Source organism: Prunus mume, linkage group LG2, assembly GCF_029339155.1.
Source record: "Prunus mume cultivar Tortuosa linkage group LG2, ASM2933915v1, whole genome shotgun sequence".
Classification (NCBI taxonomy): domain Eukaryota; kingdom Viridiplantae; phylum Streptophyta; class Magnoliopsida; order Rosales; family Rosaceae; genus Prunus; species Prunus mume.
In genome coordinates, this window is record NC_142699.1 from 13416547 (window position 1) to 13441168 (window position 24622).

Here is a 24622-nt window from a genome sequence, read left to right on the forward strand (position 1 = left end):
GTACGTGACAATGGCTCGTGCTCCTGGATATATAAGCCCATCATGCGACTAACGATGGAACCCAAGTTCACAACTTCATAGATTCTTCTTCACTCTTCCAACCAAAAAAATTAAAATAAAATCACATTTCCCAATTTGTCCCTAAATTCCTTCGCTTTTTCCCAGTAAATTCCCCAATTTCCTTCCCACTTTTGTGGCATTAAGCAAGGTCATATAATAATTATATTATATGCAAACAGGGTTAGGCAAGTTGGTAAAGGTGTTAAGCAAGTTTGAATTTCCTCTACGTACATATCGCTTGTATGCATCTCCTAGTATCCAAGTTTGAATCCCCTACACGTAGATATTGCTTGTTTGGAGGGAGTTTGAATTTAGATGCAAAGGAGCGGGCACACTTTCTTAACCAGCTAGCCCTTAACCCACATTTGCATAATATTTAAACCTGATTAATAATATATTAACCCTAATACAATTTCCAACCATTTGATACCAAAAAGTGGGTTTGCAAAAGCAGAGACAAAGCGGAGAAGCAGCAGAGACTTAACTCACACGTTAGGTTGGAAAAGAAGGAAAGGCACGACGTGGACGAAATGGACTCAACCTTTTCCTTTTTCTTCAACCAATCACTCTGCTCTACCATTTTAATCTTAAAAACTTAAAAAACAAATGACCAAATTTTGCAGCAGCTGGAGATTTCTGTTGCAGAAGATCTAGAAGCCTATCGTTTGCATACGTCGGGTTTTTACCTGGTTTGTAGTTTGGTGGGTGTTTTTTGGGTTTGGGTCTTCTTGATCTTGGTCTTGGTTTTGGAGCTGGAATGGCATTTTCCGTAATTAGTTAAACTTGGAGGGGTGTTTTATCTGATTAGCAATTCACTACCAAAACAAACAGCGTCTCCCACTTTAATTATAAAAGCGAGTACACGGCCATGACACTTTCGGCCGCCGGAACTACCTAAGATTCGTCTTCCAAGAAAAGGATTAAAATTTTCTGGAAAGGAATTCTACGAATCTTCTGTTCCGGTTCCCCCCAACCCAAAGAATATCTTCAATTTCCAAGGCGCCCCTCGGTTTAAGCAATTCTAGCTGCAGCTGGAGCTCCGTTCTTAATTCTGATTTCATTTTGGAGTTTTCTTTTTGGAGAGACGAGTCTGAAGAGAAAAATGCTGTGTAGGATGGTGTTGGTGCCCAGGAAGAAGAAGATTGGGAAAGTGCCGGTTTATCTGAATGTGTACGATCTTACTCCGATCAATGGCTACGCGTATTGGCTCGGCCTTGGGGTCTACCATTCCGGTGTACAAGGTAATGGGTTTTAATGGGTTGCCCTTCTTTTCTTGCTTTCTGGCTTTGTTTGTATGCTGAGAAAGTAGATCTGCGTGTATGTTTTGGTATGAATGAAACAGAACAGATGGTTTGTCTTTAAAATTGTTACGAAAATCCAATCATTTGCACTTTGTGATGTGTTTTGTGTATCATTTTAAATGCTCATTTGGATCTGGGTAGCGTAATTTCGACTCAGCTGAACTTGGGTTTCATCTTTTTGGAAGAATCAACGAGATTCTCAGTGTTTGATTCACAAATTTTGGTTTGCACAATAAAGAAACAGAGTGATTTTAAGCAATTGGGCTAATTTGAATTCAGTTTTCATGCTTTTGGTGTGATAAAGTGAAAACCTTTCATCTCAAATAAACTCAATTGTAAGCAAGTTTCCTCATTTCGACTGATTTTCGTATCGCGGGTAATAAAAAAGGATTGTTTTTCTCTAGTTTATCATCAACCGCAGGATGTAATGTAATCCATTGACTTAAATTTTTATGGTAGACTTGGTTATCTATTGACTCTCTCACATGTCTATCTAAGCTCCTGCTTACATACGTTTGTATTTATTTATTCACTTAAGAAATTTTTATTTTAATGTGCTGTAGTACATGGTGTTGAATATGCTTTTGGAGCGCATGACCATGCAACGACTGGGATTTTTGAAGTGGAACCAAAACAATGTCCTGGCTTTGTATTCAGAAAATCAATTTTGATCGGAAGAACAGATTTAGGCCCCAAGGAGGTCCGTGCATTTATGGAGAAACTAGCAGAAGAGTACTCTGGAAACACCTACCATCTGATCACCAAGAACTGCAACCACTTCTGTAATGATGTGTCTACCAGATTGACGGGGAAGCCCATTCCTCGCTGGGTCAACCGTCTTGCTCGACTTGGTAAGATTTGATTATCTCCTATCAGTTTTTCGCAATCCCACCGTTATTAGTAGTACGACCACAAAACAAAAACCACTACACGATGCCAATCCCAACCAGAGCTACCATTGTTACCCCTTGCCCTCACATCATCACAGATTCCATCCATGTTTAGATTGTGATCATTGCAAACATAGGATTCAAAACTCAATGGGAAAGAACAATTTGGGTAGAAATGATGACTCTATTGTTCATTATTTGCCCATGTTTTATATCCTTTTGGGATCTCTGCGATGTTAGAAGGCTGATCACCACTGTAGTGCCTGTTTCTGTTTGTGTGATGCAAACGTGACTTTTAGATTTGTTTCCATGGGAATGCCAATTGTTGAAACATTTTCCTAAACAAAAAAAATAAGGTATTCGTAGATTGTTCTCGTTCCCTACATTAATTACTTACTGAGAAAACCAATCCTAATATATTTTTGTGTGTGTGGCTGCTTGATGAACCTCAGGTTTTTTCTGCAATTGTGTTCTTCCAGCTGGTTTGAATGAAACTAAAGTTCGGCAAGTAAAATCAGATGGGGTTTACAGTGGGGATAAGAAGAAATTGAGAAGCCTTTCAACTAATTGTGCATCCTCAAATCCTCGGCCCTCTTCTTTACAACCCTCCAGTGGGGGTTCTGCAGGCAGAAGTAGTAGACAAAGACACTGTGTTCCTCCTTCTTCCACCTTGATCCATTCTGCATCAACCTCGGCCTTGACTGTAAAGGTGTGACACCTATTTGATTGAGACTTTATAGGGTTTTAGAGTCCATATGAACAACAGATGGGGAAATTGCAAATTTTGGTTTTGCCCCGTTGTGTAATCTGTTTTTATTATTATGTAAAACAGCTGCTTGAAAATTGTTTCAGTGTGCCTGTTTGTGTAAAATGCTTCGTGTTTCTGACATACTGGGGAGATAAGGTTGATGGCTTTCAAATTTTTGGTTTCTCGTCTATCTTCAAAAAAGTAATGCAAAATAAGAAGGCAGTCAAGCGTGTGACATGTCCACATAACATACACACGTGCAGGTTTACATTCAGATATGCACGGCATGGAATGGAATGAATCAAAATTAATTCTTGCTGGCCGCCGACTTGTTCAAACTTAATGTGAATGAATGTAGACATGAATTGCACAAAGTAGGTGGTTTTCTCGTTATGGATTAGAGAGAAGAGAAAGACAGTCTGTTTGGGGCCCCATTCTTTGTCAAAAGCTTTCTCATGTCGGTGTTTGGCTTGGTTTCCAGTTCTTGTACTGGTCTGGGGTTTGAGTTTGGGCTTGATCCAAACAGTGGAAACATGTTTAGTCTAATCCCTGTATGTACAAAGAGAACCCAAATGCATATATGGGCTGGGGCTGGGGCTCAAGGCGTGTACATATAACAAGAAGCCTGCAAAACCCAGTTCATAACAAGTTGTTTGTTGCAACTTGCAAGAACCTTACTTGGAAGGAAGCTTGAATTTGGTATGGATGAGGCGGCAATCTTTTGGTTGTGTTCCTTGAACTCAGGTTATCATTTTACAGAAGAAAATTAACCAGTGCCTTGAAATGTAGGTAAAGTTGTTTCCTCCTCAATTGCTGTATTGCTGTAGCTGTACCTGGAGAAAAGACACCTAGTATTGAAAGAAATCGACAAAATCATTCCCCTCCATTGCAAGAGAAGACAAAACACTCTCTGCACTGCATGAAACGTACTTGTCTCTCTCTCTCTCCCCCTTTTATCAGATTCGAGAGATGCCATCTTTTTACAAGAAACATCTCGACAAACTCTGCGCTTTGATTGAACTTTGGACCCCCTACCTTTTACCTCTATGTCCCCTAAGTTACCATTCTCTGCATTTACACCAAGCGTATCAACGTTTTACTGTGTCTTGGGGTGGTGTTTTTACTCGGAGTCAGCAAAACGTTCAGTTCAATTGAGAGTGAGAAAATAACTCATTTAATGATACATTGACTAAGCATACCTTCTTTTTGGGGCAGTAAATAAGGTGGATTTTGCATCTAGTACCGGTCCTGCTATACTGTAGGCTATGGGCATTTCACATCAAAATAGAGAACGCAGCAGAAATACGTGCTCTATATAAATCCTAATGGATTAACACTTTGCTTTATCTTTGACTGAAACATTCTTATGATATAAGAATCCTCCCGATATTATTATTCATGTGGTTTAGAAATCTTCGGATATCATCATGCTTTTTAAGATCTTATGTAGTTCTCTTAATGAATCAAATATCGCTTTTTCTTTTTTTTTTTCTTCTTTTTTTTAAGTTTAAAAAGAGACTGATTAGGCCGTATGCTGTGCTTGAAAGAAATACTTGTCCAGAAAGGCAGGAGTGGGCGATAAAATATGTTACATAGAGGGAAGTGAGTAACGGGGAGAGTCTCACAAGGTACAACAGTCAACCTTACCACCAATATACCGCGGAAGCTTCTGAATACAAGTTGATGTTGAATTGAAGGACCTTTTCTTTCTTTCCCAAAACAATAATACAAATCTTAATTTGACCGTTTCACACACACCCCTTTCGTTTGGGTACCGCTGTTGTCTTCTCTTCTCTGGTACCAACCAAATTGGATTTCTGTTTTCTTTAACATTTCCCCCACTTTCAATCCAATGTCACTTGTTTTTTTTCACTTAATTAATTCATCCAACAGTCGGTCAACAAACTTCCATGGTTCACAATTCAGATGATTTCCTTAGAGCATCTACAATGGTTAAAATCTATGTAATTTTATTGCTTGAAATTGATTTAAAATAGTAAAATCTCACTTGTAATTGTGTGATTTAGTTCATTACAATAAATACAGTTGCAATAGAGGGTTCTATGTGATGAACTCTCTATTGCAATTGCAATAAACAAACCATGGGACCTACATGCCAATAATTATTTTTATATATAGTAATTAATGTATTATGTTGTTTAATAGTTCAATGCGATAGAAAAAATATCAATTAATTTTTTTTTTCAAATACATTTAAAATTGGTCTCTTTTTAAAGATCTTTTTGAGAATATTTCAATGGTACAATTTTTAGTGTTATGAAATTTATTCTTTATTTAAAATTTTAATTTGAGTATGTAAAAAAACGTGTAAGTAGATATAACTATTGATTGGAAGCTACTAAATTGTACAATTGCAAGTAAAAATGTAGTTCAATTCAATAAATGCCAAAAAAGATCAATTTATTGAACTATTGAACAACCATTGTGGATGCTCTTATGAATTTATGGTAATGTCTAAGAACCTATGTAGCACGGACACTCTATCAGGCCGAAGTGTCGGACACTCGGACACACCTTGGACACGGCTTGAACACGGGTCAACGATCAAGACATGTTTTGGACACAATCAATTAAAGTCAAGACACTGCATGGAGTATTTTGAAAATCATAAAACAAAAACTAGGGTCAAACATCATTATTAAAAACTATGTGGACATATTTGAAATACTTTTAAAAAGTTGGCTAAATATGTTTATTTTTCTTTGTTCCTTCATAGTAGAGCTGATATTTTTCGTTGACCAAGGATATTGATAGCAATTTGGTCGTGAGAGACGTATCTTTTTGAGTGAGTAATTCATTCAATTTGTTTTTTTTCCTTTCTTTATTTATGCAAACTCGATTCTTATTTTATGAAGTGGGAAATCATTTTTCTTATTTTGCTTTCTTTATTTATGCAAACTCGATTCTTATTTTATGAAGTGGGAAATCATTTTTCTTATTTTGAAGATGATAGATCATATATGAAAAATGTGTGAAATTAGGTTTATGATGAATCATGAATATGTGTGAATAAATATGTGTATCATTCTTTATTTTGTTTAGGAAAAGATGAGTAATGCTAAATTATATCAAATGAGTATAAATTTATTTTATGGTATTATGATATTGAAATATTGAATATGAATTTATATATATAAGTATTTATTAAAATTTATTATTATTTTAAATACTGTGTCCTAGCCGTGTCGTGTCCTAATTTTGTAAGATTTTCCGTGTCACCATGTCACGTTTCCGTATCCTCGTATCCGCCCTACATAGCTAAGAACAACCAAAGATGCATAATTTTACACATCCAAGAAATTAAAAACATAATTAAAAAAACCCAGGTCACATGCAGGTCTGATGTCTAAATCCAAATGTTGTTATCTCTGTGCTTTTTGCTTCATATTTTTTCGTTAAAAAAAATAAAATAGACGGAACGAGAAAACAAGAAGGAATAATAGCAAAAGCTTTTACCTTCTTCTTCATCAATAATATGCCTCATAAATCACATTACACGAACAATTGGGAAATTAAAGCATAATTAATTCCCTTCCGAGTAGAAAAATAACAAAAAAATACCAAACACGGTTTTGTCTTTAACATATAGACAGGCTAAGTAAGATTTGTTAGATCTAATCTCATATAAAGTAGCTATGAATTTCATAGTTTCCTTCCATGTAGATAGATAGTAACTGGATTTATTCGACTATGTTCAACAACAAATGGGTTAGTAAAAGTAACAAATTACTAAGCAATCTCACCAACAATTAATTATATAGAACCAACCAGCCTACTCAAATTGTAATTTTGAAGAATTTGAATTGAATTGCTTTCCTTTCCTTTGATTTTCACCTTTTCCAGGCATAAACCAGCAAAGAAAACCCAGTAGGACCGCCGCTGAGCTCACTTTCCTCCATACTAGCCCACTCCATCACCGACGAGCTCCCTCCAGAAGACCCTGCAGACGACATCGACACCGAAGAAGACGACAAGCTCTTCCCCATCTTCCTCCACTCGATCCCATTCATCCCAAAATTCCATGAATTTAAATGACCCATCTGGCAATTATTGCTCTCTTTGTTGATTTCTTCGTCTTCTTCGAACCTGAACATGAACACCGCGTGCCCGTCGTCACTGTCGCTCTCGAACAACCAATTGTACACGTCCCACGAGATCTGCAGCGGCGCCCCGTCCACTTCGATTCGCTCGTTGCCTCTGAATTTCCACTTCAAACGCTTTATCTGCAGAACCCTCTGGCCGTCCACGCTGAAACATAGCCGGCTCAGGTCGTTGCCGTACCCGCAGTCGATTTGGATCTCTCTCAGCTTCCCACCAAATCTCGCTTTCGTGGTGTAGATTTTCTTGGCGACCACATGCTCCCGTTTCAGAATTGGGATTTGGGGAGTCTGGGCTTTGTGGGCTCTGGTTTTGGCGTAGGCTTCTCTGGTCAAATCTCCGACTAGGAGGGTCATCTCGTCGTCGACGACGACGGCGATGTAGAACACGGATTGAGGTTCGGGTCCGGACCCGAACCGGGCCCTGGAGAGATCCCAGAAGATGCGAGTGTTGGGGGAGAGCCTCTTGGAGCCATGCTTTTTCCAGAAGATGAAGGGTTTGATGTGGAGGTGGAAGGAAGGGGGGGAGGCGGAGGAGAGAGAAGGGGGGAGGGGAGAGTCAAAGGAGTGGTGGAGGAGGTTGAGGTGGAGAGAGCGGCCGAGGAAGGAGCGGGACCAGGTGAGGGAGAAGAGGGCGAGGTCGGTGTGGTAGAGGCACGTGGTGAGGTTGGGATGGCCGGAGATTGGCGGGGGAGGAGGTGGAGGCGGCGAGGAGTGGCGAAGGTCGGTGGGTTTGGCGGTGGAGGGGCGGAAGCAAGAAGGGAAAGTGGAGGAGTTGTGGCGGGACATTGGGTTGCGGTGGTGGATTAGTAGATTGGATTTGATATGAAGTTTGATGTGTGGGTGTGAATGTGATGATTTAAGAGAATCTTGTTTAGGGTTTTGTTGCTTTTTGGAGGGACATACAGAAAAGAGAGATACTGAGAAAGAAAGAGGATTTGGGGTTTTATGGGGGTATTGGGAGGGGAGAGAGAGAGAGAGAGAGAGAGAGGGAGCCTGTCACAGACTTCACAGATGAAAAGGGAGGAGAAAGATAAAGGTGGAGGAGAGACTGAAGACCATGAAAATATTGGACTTTCAACGACACATGTAATAAGAGTCCGCTACGTGAAATTGCCCTTTAATCTTTATATAAACAAAATTTCGGATTTAAATTTTTTTTTTTAATCACTTTAACTACAAGTCCTTTATTTGTTAAGCGAAAAATGATAAGATATAGGCAAAAGTCCTGCAAATGGAAAAGATCCCAATCCGCAATCATTAAATCTGCTATCTATAGATGCCCTCTTCTACTCTATAGATTACAATTCATGGACACATCCTATTCAAAAGTGAGAGCGTTATGGAAAATCTGCGAGGATCTTACAGGCATACTACTATATAAGCAATGCCCTTATTTTTATATTTCTTACCTTATATTCTTGGTCCGTATAAATTGGTTACCTTATATTGTTAGTGCTAGATTCATTGCAAATTGAATATGGCAAAACAAAATCAATTATATCTGTAGACTGTAATTACGTAGGTGAGAGGGTAAAAGGAAAACCCGCGGAAGGAGGAAGAAAAAGCCAAGAAAGGAGCCTTCTGAAGCAAGTCTCACGCTACAAGTACACACACCTACGCCATTTGTGGTGAAGTCTGAAAATTCTTCCCGTATATTAAATGAAAATTAAGTCTCAAACATTATGATCTGATTAGTACATAAAAGTCAATCCGAGGCATGGAATATTTGAACAACTTAGCCATTTGAATGCAAATTTGGAAACGGCCAAAGTCTCTCTCTCCCTCCCTCTCTTCAAAGCGTGTGAAGAACCAACCAAGTCGATCAACTTGAACCACTCGTTTAACGTATGTGATTCTATTCGAATTTTCCAGCCAAGTTTCCTGTTCTGTGCTAGCTCTCTCAGGGGTAACTTCCTTGAATAATATATGATTTTATTTCTTTCATGCATGTGCCTATCACTTTATTTTCCCATTCTTTTTCTTATTTTAAATTATTTACTCTTCTGTTGCTACTCTTTCATCATGGAATACCAGCAACTACTATTTACCATCTATTTCAAATTTAAGAAGAGAGAGGAGGTTGAATATTTTGTAAGGACAAAAACCCATAAAACGCCAATTTCCAATTATGGGTGTTCTATTTATCAACATTTGGGAGCTACTGCACTCCACGTCTTGTGTTCGATTTCCCCCTCCTGTATCGCTTGTATCACGGACTTTTTTTCCTTTCATTTCAATTTTCCCGACCTTTGATTGAAAATATATGCCTGGTTGCCCTACATAATTAATTAAGGACTGGTGGTGTGAAAGACACGGTCCTTTGTAAACCTTGGGGGGCATGGAGAGGCTGACATAAGGACGGGTGGTGTGAAGACACAGTACTTTGTAAACCTTGGGGTGGCATAGAGAGGGCTGACATGTTCCTATTTTCACATAGAAACATGGCATGTGTTATTTAATCAAGAAAACCATAACTCCAAGTGGCAAACGAAGTCACTGTAGTCACACAATACTGGCCCTCCATCTGCACACAGCTTGACAATTTGCAGCATATGCTTAATATCATATGCCATTTATGGCAGAAAAAATTGTATGAAATATGAATAATATTATTTTGTTATTTTTGATCAATTAAAAAATGTCATATAGAAAAGTTATTATCCTTGACATACCATGATTGATTAGAAATAACAAAATAGTGTTATCTATGTTTAAGGCATTCTCCAACCTATTTGATCATAAACCCAAATTTGCCCCCTCTAAAAAGTAATTATTTGGGTTTTGCCATGACTCAAACTGTTTTTCCCCTCAATCCATTAGACTCAAATTTTAAGTCCTTAATTTTATTAAATTGTTTTAAAATAGTTTAAGTCTAATAATATTTTTTTTCATGGATAACTTTTCTTCATTTAACCTTTTTAAATAACTTCATAATTTAATTTTTTAAACAATTTGACCTACAAAATTGAAATTCCATAAAAATAATTTTATTTGAGAAATAGGTGAGTATTTATAGAGTTTGGAGTGAGTTTTGGGGTTGGATATAATTTAGATTAATTTAAAATGTTATTTTAACCGTTATATTTAAATTTTAGTCGTTGAATATATTTTTTTTTTAACATTAAAATAGTTTGGATTTAATATGGATTGTTGATTTGGTTATTGTTGGAATATAAAAATTAAAAAATAAAGTGTTGCGACACTAGTGCACGATACCTTCTGCAGCACCAACAACACGACACATGGCGTTCTATTGATTCTTTCTTGCACATGAACTGCTTCAGCCTTGAGTGGGCTCCATCAAGTTCGGATTTTCTTTAATTTTAGTCCTTTATTTCATTTTTCTTTCTCTTAATTAAAAGAGAAATTAAGTTAAAATTTAGGATATTTTGAGTTTGGCTTCGTGAGTTTGGAACTTGGTGATGCTGTTATTTAAGTGTTTCTGCGGTCCTAGAAATTAAAAACCTAACAGACAGAAAAGCCATGCTCTCTCTCATAAAACCTAACAGACAGCCGAGACCCAATTATTTTTCTTTTGCCATCAACAATCAGCCACACAATTGGCCAAGCATTTCTGCTGGGCTATATCATGCTTTATTTTGTCCCCCTGCCAAGGAGAGGCTTTGGTTCTGCTTTAAACTTGCCAGCTGGTACTTTAGGTACTCGACCGTTCCTTTAAGTTGTACTTTTTCTTTAGAGTTTAGACCCCTAATTTAATGTGATTGTGAGATTTTTCTAATGGGTCTTGTGAAGTTTCCAGGAAATTGAGGCATATGGGAAGTTGGGTTGTTAGTTATTTCAGCACTGCCCTACACTGCCTAGTTACAAGTAGGATGAGGAAAACAATACGATGCGTTTTGGAATTTGATCATACCAAATTACCGATTTTCTTTATAGACAAACAATATTTTAAATTACTCCAAATTTATCTAACTTACTGGAAAGAAGATTCGAATTTGAGTGCTAGTGAACGAGCTTACTGTTCTGACCAACTGACCTAATTTATATATGCTCAAATTACTAATGTTGTCGCTATAGAAAGTGTCAAATTTACTGAGAAAGAATAAAATTTAGGGGAATGTACTTCGGTATAATCGATTCACATATAACTTGAAATGAAACTTTGGAAAAGGTTTCATCTCTGTTGACTATGTCGGATTTAATTTGAAGTCTTCATACGGTATAAGACAACTAGTCAAAATAAATAATGCAAACAAAGAAAAGTAGTTAACTAACTTTATTTATTTTTATAGTTATTTTTGTTTTATGGGAGGTTAAATTATGTGTGGGTCAAAAAACTGATGAGGAAAACAGAGGAGCCCCACCATGTGCAGATATTCCCCAAGCTTTAAGCATACGCTATACAACAGTGTCAGTCCGCACCTAATTTTGTTCTCTCTCTCTCTTCTGGGTATCTGACCGAGCACGCTTGCCACCCAAACCACCCAACAAAACCCTAACTCCTTAAATTAAGAAGCCAATCCCGCAACAGATCCAACACTTCTTCAACCCCCCAAAAACCCACCCTTTTTTTTTAAGGGCCTATCAGAGCTATATACCAGAGCTACACTTTCCCTTGTAAAATACGCTTTTTTTAATTTTATATTTTAGATTTGGTTTTCTATGAATATATATTGTCAATGTTAGGTTCCAGTTTTGGGTGGCCCCAAGTTGAATGAAGTCACAATTGCTACCAATAAGTTTAGCCGTTCGGTGAGTGAGATTGGATTATACTATTTCAATTAAAATGGACAAGAGTTATGGTATTTGTTTGGTGTTATGGAATTGATCTTATTAAATTGAACAATAATCCAACATATTGTGTCTTACAAGTCCCGCTTATAAAGATTGGTTTATACTCAACTACAATTCAATCCAAATCGGGCCACCCAATGAAACCAATACAAATATTAGCCACACGATCATTTCATTAAACTTAAGTGAAGTTACTATTCAGATAAATTATGTGGCAAATATGGAGGTTCACATCTATAGTATATATATTGCACTCTCACCATAAAACGACTTTACAAAATTCAGTCTATCGGGCCTCCCAACATATCTTAACTCACTGTTAAAAGTTAAGGTCGGCCTAGGTTTGCCGGTTAACCCATTTTGGCCCAACTTATGTAGGCTGAAAAGATTGCCAACCAAACTAAAGGCCCAACTTTCCCTGTGACACAAAATCAGAAGCAAATAAAATTGAAAAAGACTCAACCTAACGGTTGCAAGCGTCAGAGTTTAATTGGCCCAACACATAGGATCTAATTCTATCATTTCCACCTACATCATGTGTCCTCTTGTAGCAGGCAATTACTTTGCCAGAACTTCTCAAAAACCTACCAAATCTGAGATATCCAATGAGTTGGTGCCGCGTGTTGGGACTGTTTTGTGTTTTGTATCGAAGAAAACATGTTCAATATGTAAAGCATGCCCAGTTGCGCAAGAATGCATGTTCCAGAAACGCCGTGTATGGACAATCGACAATGGAGGAAATTTTTTACAAACCCATTTATTTAGACATAAAAATTATCATACACATGCCATTATCAAATGATATATATATATATATAGAAATTCTCTCATACAAATGTTCTGCCATGATTTGTAGATAAAGCCTAGAAAATACTAAGTCACGGTTTTGCTCTGTTCAGTATTTTCTTCCAGAGTTTTCTTCAGATATAAAAACTGACAAACATTTCTATCAAGCACTGTAACCCTTGGCATCTGATGGATCCAGGTTCAGCCCCCTTCTGCTTAAGCACTCTGATTCAGTCAAAGCTGTTAGATTATGTCCCAATCTGATGAAACCTGGCCTGGCCCATTGCCTAGTAAGCAGAAAATTATGTGACTAGATGACAAAAATATAATTAAGAGAGATAATTAAGTGGCTGAGGGCAGAGATTTCCATGACTTAATATTTTGTCTGTTTAGATTAGTTTAAGGAGAAAATGTGATTAGGACCCATGTGGAAATGTCAACAACTTATGCAGCATGCAATTCTGCACATGCCCATCCATGTGAATGCATGGGAAGATTGGAAAAAAAATGAGGAATGAGACACCAGTCGCCAGTGTATATACCTAATGTGATAAAAATGATGACATATTTATCAGTTTGTGTCTATAGGTACTACCAGACTACCAACAGAAATATATACTAGTTTTCCTGTAGTAATTAACAAAGGGTTCAAAGTATTTTGGCTTTGCAGGGGGAGTAGGCCACCCACCCACCACCGGCCTTTTCTATCAGACTTTCTCACTCACTTAACAAAGCAATTTGCCTTTTGGATTTTTGCATGCTTCACTTGATCCAAGGCACCTAAATAAATCCCATTAGAAAGAAATTAGAATTATGAAATGCAATTGTGTTGTTGGGTTATGAAAAGATTGAATACCAATATGATTGTCTCTTGTTTCACATGAGATTCTATACATCATGATTGGATACACCATCATTGTTTTGACTGCTTTTTCTTGTGAGCGAGATCTCTCCTTTGACTCTTGGAGGCCTTTCTCTCTCTCTCTCTCTTTTTCACTGCAGACTTTGTGTCAGGTGTGCAATTCAAGGGAAGGCCACTGTTCTCCAAAAATGCAAGCTTCATCATTGAGGTTATGGGAATTTCCGTACGCTTCATGTTTTATCAAAAGCCTTAATTGGTTAAATTTGATTGAAGAAAGAACAGAAAAAACACTGCTTAAATCCAAAGTTTTCCACTTTTTTTCATGGCAAAGTGCTCTGTAATTTGCAAAAGAGGTAACAAAAGGGATGAAAAGTTTAGAGCCAAAATGCTTTCATTTCAGTATCTAATCAGGCTATCAGATCAATCTTCAGTGAAAGCAGTAGTACTTGTTGTGTAACTGGGATTTTTCCTAGAAAACAAATGAGCAGTTTTTTTGCAACTGGTAATTTTGCAACATACTTGTTCAGGTGGAATTTCATGTGTCCCCAGGTCTCAATTTTCAAACTATTGATGATGGTGAACTCAGTAACTTGCCATTATTTAAGCACTTTTCTGGATCAAAAGGCAAAACAATATAATGAGACTAAACCAACTTTAATTTTTTGTGGTTGTGGGGAGCAAAATCAATTCCCAAACAGGTGAACAATCATGAAGTTTCACTGATAGAGATGGGACACCAGAAACACAAAAGCTACCAACACATGTATTTTACAAAATTAATTAAAGAAAAGGTATTTCCATTCCATTAATGCTAAACTTGCCTTGTAATTGTGTTTATCCAAATAAGGTTAAAACAGAGCACTTAACCACGTGAAATAAAAGTCCTTGCACATCCCAAAAAACTAAGGAAAAAGAAAACCAGGGTTGAAATTCTGGATGAAACTGACATGAAAAAGATTGGATAAAGAATATTCCTCTCTCTTCATATCGCTCTCAACTAGCTAGTAGTAGCTAGCTAGACAACAATCTACAAAAGGAAATTTGAAATAAACTGCAGCAACGAATCTAAGGATAGATATAGCAAAGAAAAATCAAATCTTACTGCACTCTAATAACTTTGGTCTCATAATCAGAACATCATGGTAAAACATCACATTAAGCTTGATAGCAACTGTTTTAATGGTTTTAATAATCTGATTAGTAATGTCAGGCTTTTTTTATATATATCTCACACGCCCAGTACAGAGCTATATGCGCTCAGAGCTGCGGCTTGCATGGAGCCGGTCTCCCATGAGCGTAAGATCCTATCGTCTATAGACATGACTCCATTTTATATGAAATAATGTAGGGACAAACGCGCTCTTAGGGTAGGGTTAAAACTACTTAAATAGCCTGATCGTTATGACTAAACTTCTTCCTTGTAATTAACAATTAAATTTTTTGTTGAAAATAAGCTCTTTCCAATTTCAACTAATTTGAAACCAATGCTGGAAAAACTTTATATATTATGCTTCTAGCAAGCTATGAGAAAGTGAGACAGACAGATAGAGAGACAGAGAGAGAAAGAAATATGGACCTTTGAATAAATAAAAAAGCCCGCTCATAAGTCACAAGTCATAAGTTTTTTATTTATTTTTTGTTTGTTGCCAAGGCTTACAAGTCATGAGTTGAAAACTCAAATAAACCCAGAAACCCTTTTGGTCCCAAGAATTCCAGAAAGTAGTTTTCATTTATTCTTTTTTCTTTGCTTGCTCAGCCAATAATACATGGACACATCATGCCCTAGAGCACATTTGCACCTGAGAATAAGATGATATGAGTTGAAATGTAATTACCATTTTTAGGTACCATGTTGAAACTGATGGCAGTTGTCTTTTGCTTCTTATTATGGAAACAATTACACAAGATCAGAATTCTATGTTTTTTCACTATATATATTTGTTTTGTTTCCCTCTTCAGCTGTAACATAAAGAAGCCATAAACCCATGTGTTGTCGGAAGGCCTAATTTTTATACAAAGTTACTTTTTGCAGGATCATCTTTTCTGATGAGGTTACAGTACTCCGTGTGCGTGCGCGCACTAGCAAAACGAGGACCAGTTTTATTTGTTTATTTTCTGGAAAGATATGAGGTACGGATTTAGGTTATCTTTCATTTTACTGAGGGTTGGGTATTTTGGTACTTTGAATAGCACAGCGAGAAGTGGTGCCAAGAAGAAAAAAACAGCAGTGAGAGTGATATTTTGTATCTCAGACCAAAACGCAGGTGCATTAAACAAAAGTTCATTGACTGGCCACTGAAATTTCGGCCTCCAAAGAAAAGTACTGCCCTTCTTCCCAACTTCCATTTGAAATTTGTGACGAGATTTAATGGTGTTTGGTTTCAATATGGTTGCACTTGGGCATTCTCCTGATAATATATTTTTCTTTATTTTATAATAAAAAAGCGATAGAATTTTATGAGATCAATAAGAATAAAGAATACAAGGGAAACATCGAGATAGAATTTTATGAGATCAATAAGAATAAAGAATACAAGGGAAACATCGAGTCATCTCAATAACAATACGACAGACATGGATAATATTTTAATGTACCGCATCCAATTTTATATTGACTTGGGCAAGGTGAAGGCTGTGTAGTTAAGTTTGTGAATTTTCCATGTACCTCCAACAAAATGAATGGCTAACAAACAACCCCAACTCTGTAACTTTCAGAAAATCCTAAATCACTTGCGCTTATTGCGGAGAAGATGAACTGGAAACAAAGCCATAAATTAAGCATAGAATTGATAATATCGTACATGATAATATTGTACACATAGCATCATCAAATGGGTTACTCAGTCCTAATTGAGTCTAGGAAAGGAAGGTGGAGAAAATTGGGTTAAATCTGCTGAATGAGTTGCATTGGCAGAGAAATAAATATGAGCTAATAATCTCATCTGGTGGAATGATCTTGTGGCTTACATTAATTGGATTAGAGTAGTTTTTAGAGGGCTTGTGGTGCTACAGCAGAGCAAAGCTCAATGGACCCATAATGAAGCAACTCCTCAATCATCTGCTCAATGTGATCATCTTCAAGAGGCTTGAACTGTTGCTGGCTGCTTTCTACTTTAACTTTACTGAAAACCCAATTCATCGTCTCTTCTGGTTCTTCTTGCTCATGACGAGTTTCTGGTTTTTTCTCTGGAAAGTTCACGCCCAGTTCAATGGCCTTCTCAGCATTGTCATTTTTTGTGTCAACGAAACAAGGTTGTGGTTTTTTAGGCTCCTGTAGGGATGTTTTGGTCATTTGGAGGGAAGCCATGTAGCATCTATGCAGTTTTGCTGTCAAAGTTGCTGACAGAAGCTTTGAGGCTGAGGACTGAGATGCGTTTGGGTTATAAGGGAAATTGGTCCTTGCCCTCGGTCCGCACATAAGCCTTGCCGCTTCATCATAAGCTCTGGCTGCGTCTTCAGCCGTTTCAAATGTTCCTAGCCAAATTCTAGTCTTTCTGCAAACACACACCAACAAAAAAAAGGTTTCTTTCAGTTTCCATGTTAAAATGCAGAAACGTGTATGTATGAACAATTATTAAACGTTTTGAAGCAAAGTTGGGGTGGACTTACAATAAAGGGTGGCGGATTTCAGAGACCCAAGAGCCCCAGTGCCTTTGTCGCACACCTCGAAACCGCTGTTGCGGTCTTGCCATTGTTGTGCAAAAGAAACGTTTCTTTTAGAAAGTGTTTGTGAAAATGCCTGTGTGTGGGTTTGGGGTGCAATGAAAGCTTTGAGAGAGGAATGAATGCTTATGCCAGTGGGAAGGTGGGGGGGAGGAGAGATTGGTTTTTGTAGTTGGGTTTTGCTGACAGATATAAAGACAATTTTGGAGGCTCTCCTTTTTTCTAACCCTCCCTCCTGGCAACAGATTAAGAACTTGGGTCCCACAAGAGTTTTGGCCCCTTTTTGAGTCTTGTTCACTCTATTTTTCCTGTATCTTATTAGTTACCAGTTGGCATGCAACTGATGATTATTGAATAAATATGTCAAGTGCAATTTCAAACTGGACCAAACTCAATTCACATCACCATGCTAATAATTTTTGTCTCAAAGAAAACATTATAAACTTTAGATTTATAATTCAGTTGCTTTTTGGGCCTTCTATTCTTCAAGAAAATCTAAGGTCACAGTCCCGCAGATTCTTCATGTGACTGAGTATGGTCTAAGCACAGGAGATGACAAACATATACATTTATTTATCCCAATAATTACAGAGTATTATAAGAACTGGGAACCTTTTAAAAAAAATTAAAAAAATTGGTATGAACATATATAATATTCATTATAGTAATTATAATTTTTTTAAGGAATCTTGGAATTTCAGTTTCATGTATTGGTAACATGCTCTGTTCTGAGCACTGATTGCTTCAACGCAATGATCAAAACAGAGGCTGCATGCTCTGTTCTGGATGGGTAAACAATTAAACAGTTAAATAACCATCGATTGGCACCAAAATGATTGGGTCAATCCTCATAATTACCCGAGCTAATTATTAATTAACAATCCCAATCACATAAACCAAATCTTCTTCACTATTTTAAGAATCAATTTACACTAATTAGAGAAATACCAACTTGATAGTTGTCATATTGATTGTACGGCTCTGTATCTTCATTGAAAAAAATATATGGATTAAAATAGGGTGATGATGCATGCAAAACAAGGTAGAAACAAATAGAATCAATGGATCAATCTGCAAAATAAAAATATGGTGGGGGTGACTGGTGAGGTCATGGTTCATGCCACTTGGGTTTTTGGCGTCGGGTGCCAAAATCGGAAACATTGATTGGCATATGGTTTCAAGTAAGAGCAGACAACCAAACAATGTCTGTTTTTGAATTGCCATGCCCAGTTTCTAAAACCTGGACCTTCCATGCTGAGATGCAGGGCAAGCTTGTGAGTTGATGACATGAGCTGCCAACTGCTCTTGCAGGTTTTCTGCAAAATATCCAATGGCTTGCACAGGACTAGGGTAAGATTAGTTTAAATTGTTTTTGGTTTTTTTTTATATTTTTTTACACGCGTTTATATGATCTTGTGCATGTGATGAGTATTTTTCCCATATATCTCTCATGCTGCAGCTATTTAGGACTTTTGTGTTTCCTTATTTGGAGGCATCAACAGTGAGCATGCCAATGGAAACCACTTGTTTAACTTGCAGATAACAAGTTTGCGTCCTCCAATTTACAATGTTGGAGTCAAGATTGTGAGCATGTTGACACGTGGATTGTTTAAACGGCAGATTTTGATGTTAGGGAGACCACATTTTGATGCTATCTAATGTTACCGTTAAACGTATAACGGCCATTTAGAACATGATAATAGTATGTAATAACGAGAATGAATAAGGCTCAAAGAAAAAACGCTGCCGAACGAAAAGGTAAAAAAAAAACGTCATATCAGTAGGATTAATTCACTGGCAAATACATAGGCTTTTGAAGATTTTCTCAGCATGTACCAATTCTACTGCCCTAACGATTTTCCTAGAGCTTGTGTTGAAAAGAAGAAAGATGAGACGACATATTCTTTATGAAAAGGTCGAAGAAACTGCAGAAAGAGCAAGACAAAAAAGACAAAAGAACAAACAGCATGTAAGCATGTATCTCCCATAATCAAAAGATTAAAATCTTTGTCACAATCCTGGTTTACAGCTAACCTCCCCTTTAGACTGAAATCGACATTTTAATACGCGGGAGTTTGCGGGGCCCAGTTATAAAAGCGCGTGATGTGGGGCCCAAAGATACATATCATGAACATGGGTGATGAGAGCAAAGTTGAAGATGAAGCAGAAGCTTGTGGGGGTTGGATTGGATGTGTTTGTCGTGAAACAAACTGAAAACCTCCCACGGTTTTTAAGCCCCATGACTCGGTCCGGTCCATATCAATTGTCAATTTTGGACTAACACTCTCCAAGTCACATGCAAAAAACAATCCAATGTTTGATCCATTGAACAATTATTATAAAAGGTAAAGAAACAACAAAAATCATTCAGAAAATTCATGTGTTTGTTGGCCACAGAAACATTGAATTTAGTTTTTCTATCAATTCCAAACATTTAATGCGTAATCTCTTTTCATATGTTACTATCGGAATGACCGGTAATGCTACGACATTTGATATGACAATATTTTAATTAAATGATCTAAATATGAACACATTTGTCAAATACAAATTTTTTAAGTCGGGTTGAGTCTAATACTTTCAAATTTTGTAAATTTTGACGCGGTTACGTACGAGGAAGGAAGAAAGAGGTGAAGTAAATTATGGTGATATATATTTTTTTTAAATCAAAAAATTAAGATGGATGTTGATAGGTAGAAATTTGTGTCGTCCAGCTTCAAGTTATGCCCGCAGTACATGGGATTTGTCACTCTACTATCATTTGCATGGCATGAAAAGGGACATATATGTCCATGACCATGACCGTGTTTATAACAAACACACCCACAATTAAAAATAGTAAAAAGGGGAATTAGAGATAAAGGCTAGTAGAGGACTAGCTAGGCAGTGTAATTTTGAATTTACCCCAACCCAATATAAGGATAAAACAAGAGCAGTTGCTAGATACAGTTGAAAATTTTGTGCAGATGAGATAAACTAGAATAGAAGGTATCTATAGACGTATTAAACTAAACTTGATAGATATTGGTGTATTGGCCCACACAAGTTAGTCAAAGCTCAAGCACATGCTGCTGTACTGTGTGAATTGCGTAGAAGGGAAATCAAGGCATGTGGTTCAATAGCTTCGATACATAGTCAATCAAATTTACAATTTTTGCTCTATTTTTTTCAAACATTTATTTTAATCAGGTTAGATCGCTTCGTTGTTGTTGTAATTCTTTATGGCTAATTTGCATTCGTCCTTTGTGACGGGTGATTTTTTTAGCTGAATTATGAATGCAATCCCATAATTTAAATAACAACCAAAAAACCAAGTTTGAAACTCTCGACCGTTCATTTGGACTTGATTGTTGGGCCAAATTGTGATTCACAGATGTGGGCCTTCGAATAAAAAGAATGCAGATATTGGGCTTCAGTAATAAGCAGCTCTTACTAGAGTTTTGGGCTTTTGAAATTGGAAACTATCCACAACTCAATATTCCAAGTTCCAACAATGGGAAGGCCTAAACAGTTGTGTATCCTTTTCTTTAGTATGTAATTTATTCGAGAGTAGCTAAATAGTCAAGTGCCTCTCAGATTATTTTCTCAACTTGGCAATGCCAGCATTAATTAGCAACCATTTAAAAGCTTTTTACTATTTCAATCTTAAATGAGATTGCGTGAACATGTTTTTATCTTTTCTTTTTCTTCTTCTTTGCTAATCTCATTGCCAGTAGAAAGTGGTAGACAGATGGTTCAGTACACGCCTGCTTGTTCAAGGTTTTGTCCTCCAGGTTAGCCTTTTATGTTTTGTTCATTTTGTAGGTAACCAAATGTGCTACATTCTGCCAATGGGGTTTAGCTGCGGTGGTTTTGGCCGCAGGGTTCGAAACCCCTATGTAACCAAAAACAAAAAATGTGCTGCATTCTTATCATAGCTTTTGATTGTTTTGATAACTGAACTTATCTGTTAAGAAAAATATGGAGTTCGTTTTGCCAGTGTTTATTTTATTTTAAAGTGGGAAAAAATAAGTCCTAACTTGAACCCTACAATGCATCAAATGAAAATACAAAGGCATGCAAAATGCTGTAACTAGGTTTCAGTTTCATGGTTGATCCCCTTTACCTTTTTTCTGTTGTTGAATTTGATATAATGATATCTTATTCGTCTTTGAAATTTTTGGGACTGCGTAATGCTACTACTTCAAGTGCCAGTGAAGCCAACAACACATTGCAACGTAATCAAGAAGAAGCCCTTGCCGGAATGTTGTTCCAGAAACTTATCATCTCTAGCCGCCAATGCCAATCCAAACTATGATCAGAAGATCACAGTGACCACCAGAAGAAACCCTAGTAAAAGATTCAAGAAATGTTATTGCCAACCTGTTTGTTCTCAACATGGGGGTTATGCTTCATCATCAAAACCAGAGAATGAAGGTGGTCATTTTCTGACTGGCCTTTGTAAACAATGGGATGCATTTCATCGCTTTTGTCGTCCTCACACTGTAATTGGCACTGTGAGTTCCACATGTTCCTTTCAAAATTTGATATAAATTACATTTGGATTGAACAGTTTAATTTTGAGCTTCACTAATTCACTAATTTTGTTTTGTTTTCAGGTTATAGGAATCTCATCTGGTCTCTCTTCTTCCATTAGAAAATGTTACTGACCTGTCCTCTGCATTTTTCATAGGACTATTGAAGGTATATTAGAAAATTCGAAACACTACTGTTTGATGCCACAGGTAAAATGGGCTTCTTACATGTGATTGTTTTTTCAATGATTGATCATATCTCTCAGGCATTGGCGCCATCGATCCTAATGAACATCTATGTGGTGGGATTGAATCAATTGTTTGACGTCGAAATCGACAAGGTATAAAATTAAGTGAGACCAAATTGAAGGATGAAAAATACTGTGTATATATATAATGTTCATTAATTTTGTATCTTTTTCTCTTGCTTCTCAGGTTAACAAACCTGAGCTCCCTCTTGCTTCTGGTGAATTCTCTATGGGAACTGGGATCACAATTGTTTCCACGGTTTTGTTGATGGTAATCAATTGCCACTGATATGAGACCACCTAGTGTTTCTACAGTATAAATCTCTGTTACTCACTAGTTGTTGTCTGTTATTTTTCAGAGTTTTGCCATGGGAGTTATGTTTAAATCTCCGCCGTTGTTTTGTGCCCTTCTCATCAGTTTTCTGCTTGGAAGTGTTTATTCCATTGAAGTGAGTTTCTTGTGCCTCTTCATATAGTCTCTTACTTTACTAGCCAAGTACCTACCTTACTCCATCCATCTTAACTTGTTGATTAGCTTCCTTTGCTGCGGTGGAAGAGACATGCCTTTCTTGCTGCTACTTGCATCCTAATTGTGAGGGCCATCGTTGTCCAGCTTGCTTTCTATGTACACATCCAGGTAACATACACCGGTTAGTTTTTATTTTTATTTGAAGAAGCCAAATATTTGACAAAACTAAAGCAGTATATATATATATATATATATATATATATATGTATTTTGCAGAAATTTGTACTTGGTAGACCTGTTAAGATGACAAGATCCTTGGCATTTGCGGTTGTTTTCATGTGCATCTTCTCCTCTGTTATTGCGTTATTCAAGGTAAACAACTGCTAAACTAAAAAAAAAAAATAAAGAACCTCGAGTGCAGGGGTAATTTGTCCTTGGCATTTGAACAGGATATACCTGATGTGGATGGTGATAGATATTATGGCATTCAATCCTTCAGCGTCAGCCTTGGACAGGAAAAGGTTACTAGTTTTTCCTTTTTTTTTTCTTTTTCTTTTTCTTTTCTTAGGACATATATATATATATATATATATATATATACATACATTCTGTGTACTTCTTAATATTTGCTCCTTCCTCTGTACACTGTTTACAGGTATATTGGTTTTGTGTAAATATGCTGTTAATTGCATACGGGGCTGCCCTGGTGGTAGGAGCTTCTTCTCCCTTCCTACCTAGCAAGCTTTTTACTGTATGTGTACCCCCATCTCTTACTCAAACTTCTACTCTGCTAGCTATTAATTTTACATGTTTTACTGATACATAGGCTTTGGTTGCAGATACTAGGCCACACTGTACTCGCTTCCCTTCTTTGGCTCCGAGCTCGATCTGTCGATATAGCTGATAAAGCCTCTCTAACTTCCTTTTACATGTTCATCTGGAAGGTGACGGATTTCTCACTCTTACCACCTGTCTGTTTTCTTTGTGTTCATGATAAGTAGCACATGCCTGTGTGACATTATACAAGCAAATGTGCATAAGAATGCATTGGTTTATTTGGCACTGACTTAAAAATATGTTGGCTGTAGCTCTTCTATGCCGAGTACTTGCTCATTCCTTTTGTACGCTGAGTTGAGAAGATGAAGAAGAAGAAGAATTGTTGTGGGCTCTGGACAATTTCATGCACTACTGCTTCTCTGTCATCATCATTAATCACAACAGGCTTTACTCGTTTTCTTGTTCGGTCCACGTCACCAAACCAAACGCCCAAATTACAAATTTTATTTTTTCTCTTTACAACTACTTATTCATTTATTGTTTCCATTATGAACGGGCAAAATCACCCAATAATACATTCCAGTTCTAAAGCCATCACTAAAATTGCACTACGGAAAATGTTCTACAAGAGTAAAGTTTTTTTCTTATGGGGATAAAAATGATGATCTAAATTATTCTAAATTAATTTAATTTAATTTACAGAGAGAGATTCGAACTTGGATGTAATGGGGCAGATTCACTGTCCTAAACAACTAGCTTAACCATGTTTATCAGTGACTTTTATTATAATTTCCTTTTAAATCACTCGTTTGCAAGTCAAAACTTTTTAAAAGAATTAGGAAAAATATTAATGAAATATATACGTGTTTTATTAGGCAAAATTTTGACACATGAACATAAAAGTTTGGCCACTACATTGTATTTTAATATAAATTATTTACATCTTTTAATATAAATTATTTTTATTCAATAATATGTGAGAATTATGTGTATAATACGTGAAGTTTGTGTGTCTTATTGAAATTTTTGTAAAAAATACGTGTATAATATGAGTATTGTACATTTGCTTTTAAAAACGTGAACCTAACCGAGTCTTTAAGATGTTTGCAGAACACAAATGTATTATTGAAAAATATGTATGCATATAATACATTATTAACCGTGAAAGAAAAGTAAAAAAATCGAAAGGGGACAACAGAGACTCGAGTAATGACTTAATAGTAATGGATAATGCTCTAAACAACTCTTATCATAATAATAATTATATTAATCAAAGATTTAGGATTTGGTTCTTGGGGCTCTTGTGCTATGGAGAAATTTAATTAAAATACCAAAATGACTTCACAAATGACTTAATAAATAGAAATGAATTATTTTAAATTATTTTGTGAACTTTTTTTAATTTTTTTTAATATTAAACAATAAATA

General features: G+C 36.7%; 4 protein-coding genes across 5 annotated transcripts; 2 read left to right on the forward strand and 2 right to left on the reverse strand.

Annotated features, from left to right (window-relative positions):
* The first annotated feature begins 524 nt into the window (after positions 1–524).
* LOC103320910 (PPPDE thiol peptidase family protein) lies at positions 525–3171 on the forward strand. The gene is made up of 3 exons (XM_089046427.1): positions 525–1301; positions 1925–2212; positions 2704–3171. Exons 1-3 carry the CDS (start codon positions 1163–1165, stop codon positions 2964–2966), a joined length of 690 nt encoding a protein of 229 aa, XP_088902553.1. The 5' UTR covers positions 525–1162; the 3' UTR covers positions 2967–3171.
* A 3286-nt stretch (positions 3172–6457) lies between these two features.
* On the reverse strand, positions 6458–8208 carry LOC103320911 (uncharacterized). Its single transcript, XM_089045808.1, has one exon. It carries the CDS (start codon positions 7904–7906, stop codon positions 6851–6853), a length of 1056 nt encoding a protein of 351 aa, XP_088901934.1. The 5' UTR covers positions 7907–8208; the 3' UTR covers positions 6458–6850.
* Positions 8209–16274: 8066 nt separating this feature from the next.
* ESE3 (Integrase-type DNA-binding superfamily protein) lies at positions 16275–17355 on the reverse strand. Its single transcript, XM_008222479.2, has 2 exons — positions 17133–17355; positions 16275–17017 (listed from the first exon to the last, which is right to left on the reverse strand). Exons 1-2 carry the CDS (start codon positions 17213–17215, stop codon positions 16513–16515), a joined length of 588 nt encoding a protein of 195 aa, XP_008220701.1. The 5' UTR covers positions 17216–17355; the 3' UTR covers positions 16275–16512.
* A 4189-nt stretch (positions 17356–21544) lies between these two features.
* Positions 21545–23749, forward strand: LOC103320912 (homogentisate geranylgeranyltransferase, chloroplastic-like). 2 transcript variants are annotated; one of them, XM_089046184.1, is made up of 10 exons: positions 21545–21682; positions 21785–22041; positions 22136–22219; positions 22308–22397; positions 22484–22585; positions 22694–22789; positions 22867–22938; positions 23073–23168; positions 23257–23361; positions 23506–23749. In XM_089046184.1, exons 2-10 carry the CDS (start codon positions 21916–21918, stop codon positions 23545–23547), a joined length of 813 nt encoding a protein of 270 aa, XP_088902310.1. In that variant the 5' UTR covers positions 21545–21682; positions 21785–21915; the 3' UTR covers positions 23548–23749. The 2 variants fall into 2 exon arrangements, with proteins under 2 accessions (XP_088902310.1, XP_088902311.1); XM_089046185.1 differs by lacking the exon at positions 21545–21682 and having other exon boundaries at positions 21967–22041.
* The last annotated feature ends 873 nt before the right edge of the window (positions 23750–24622 follow it).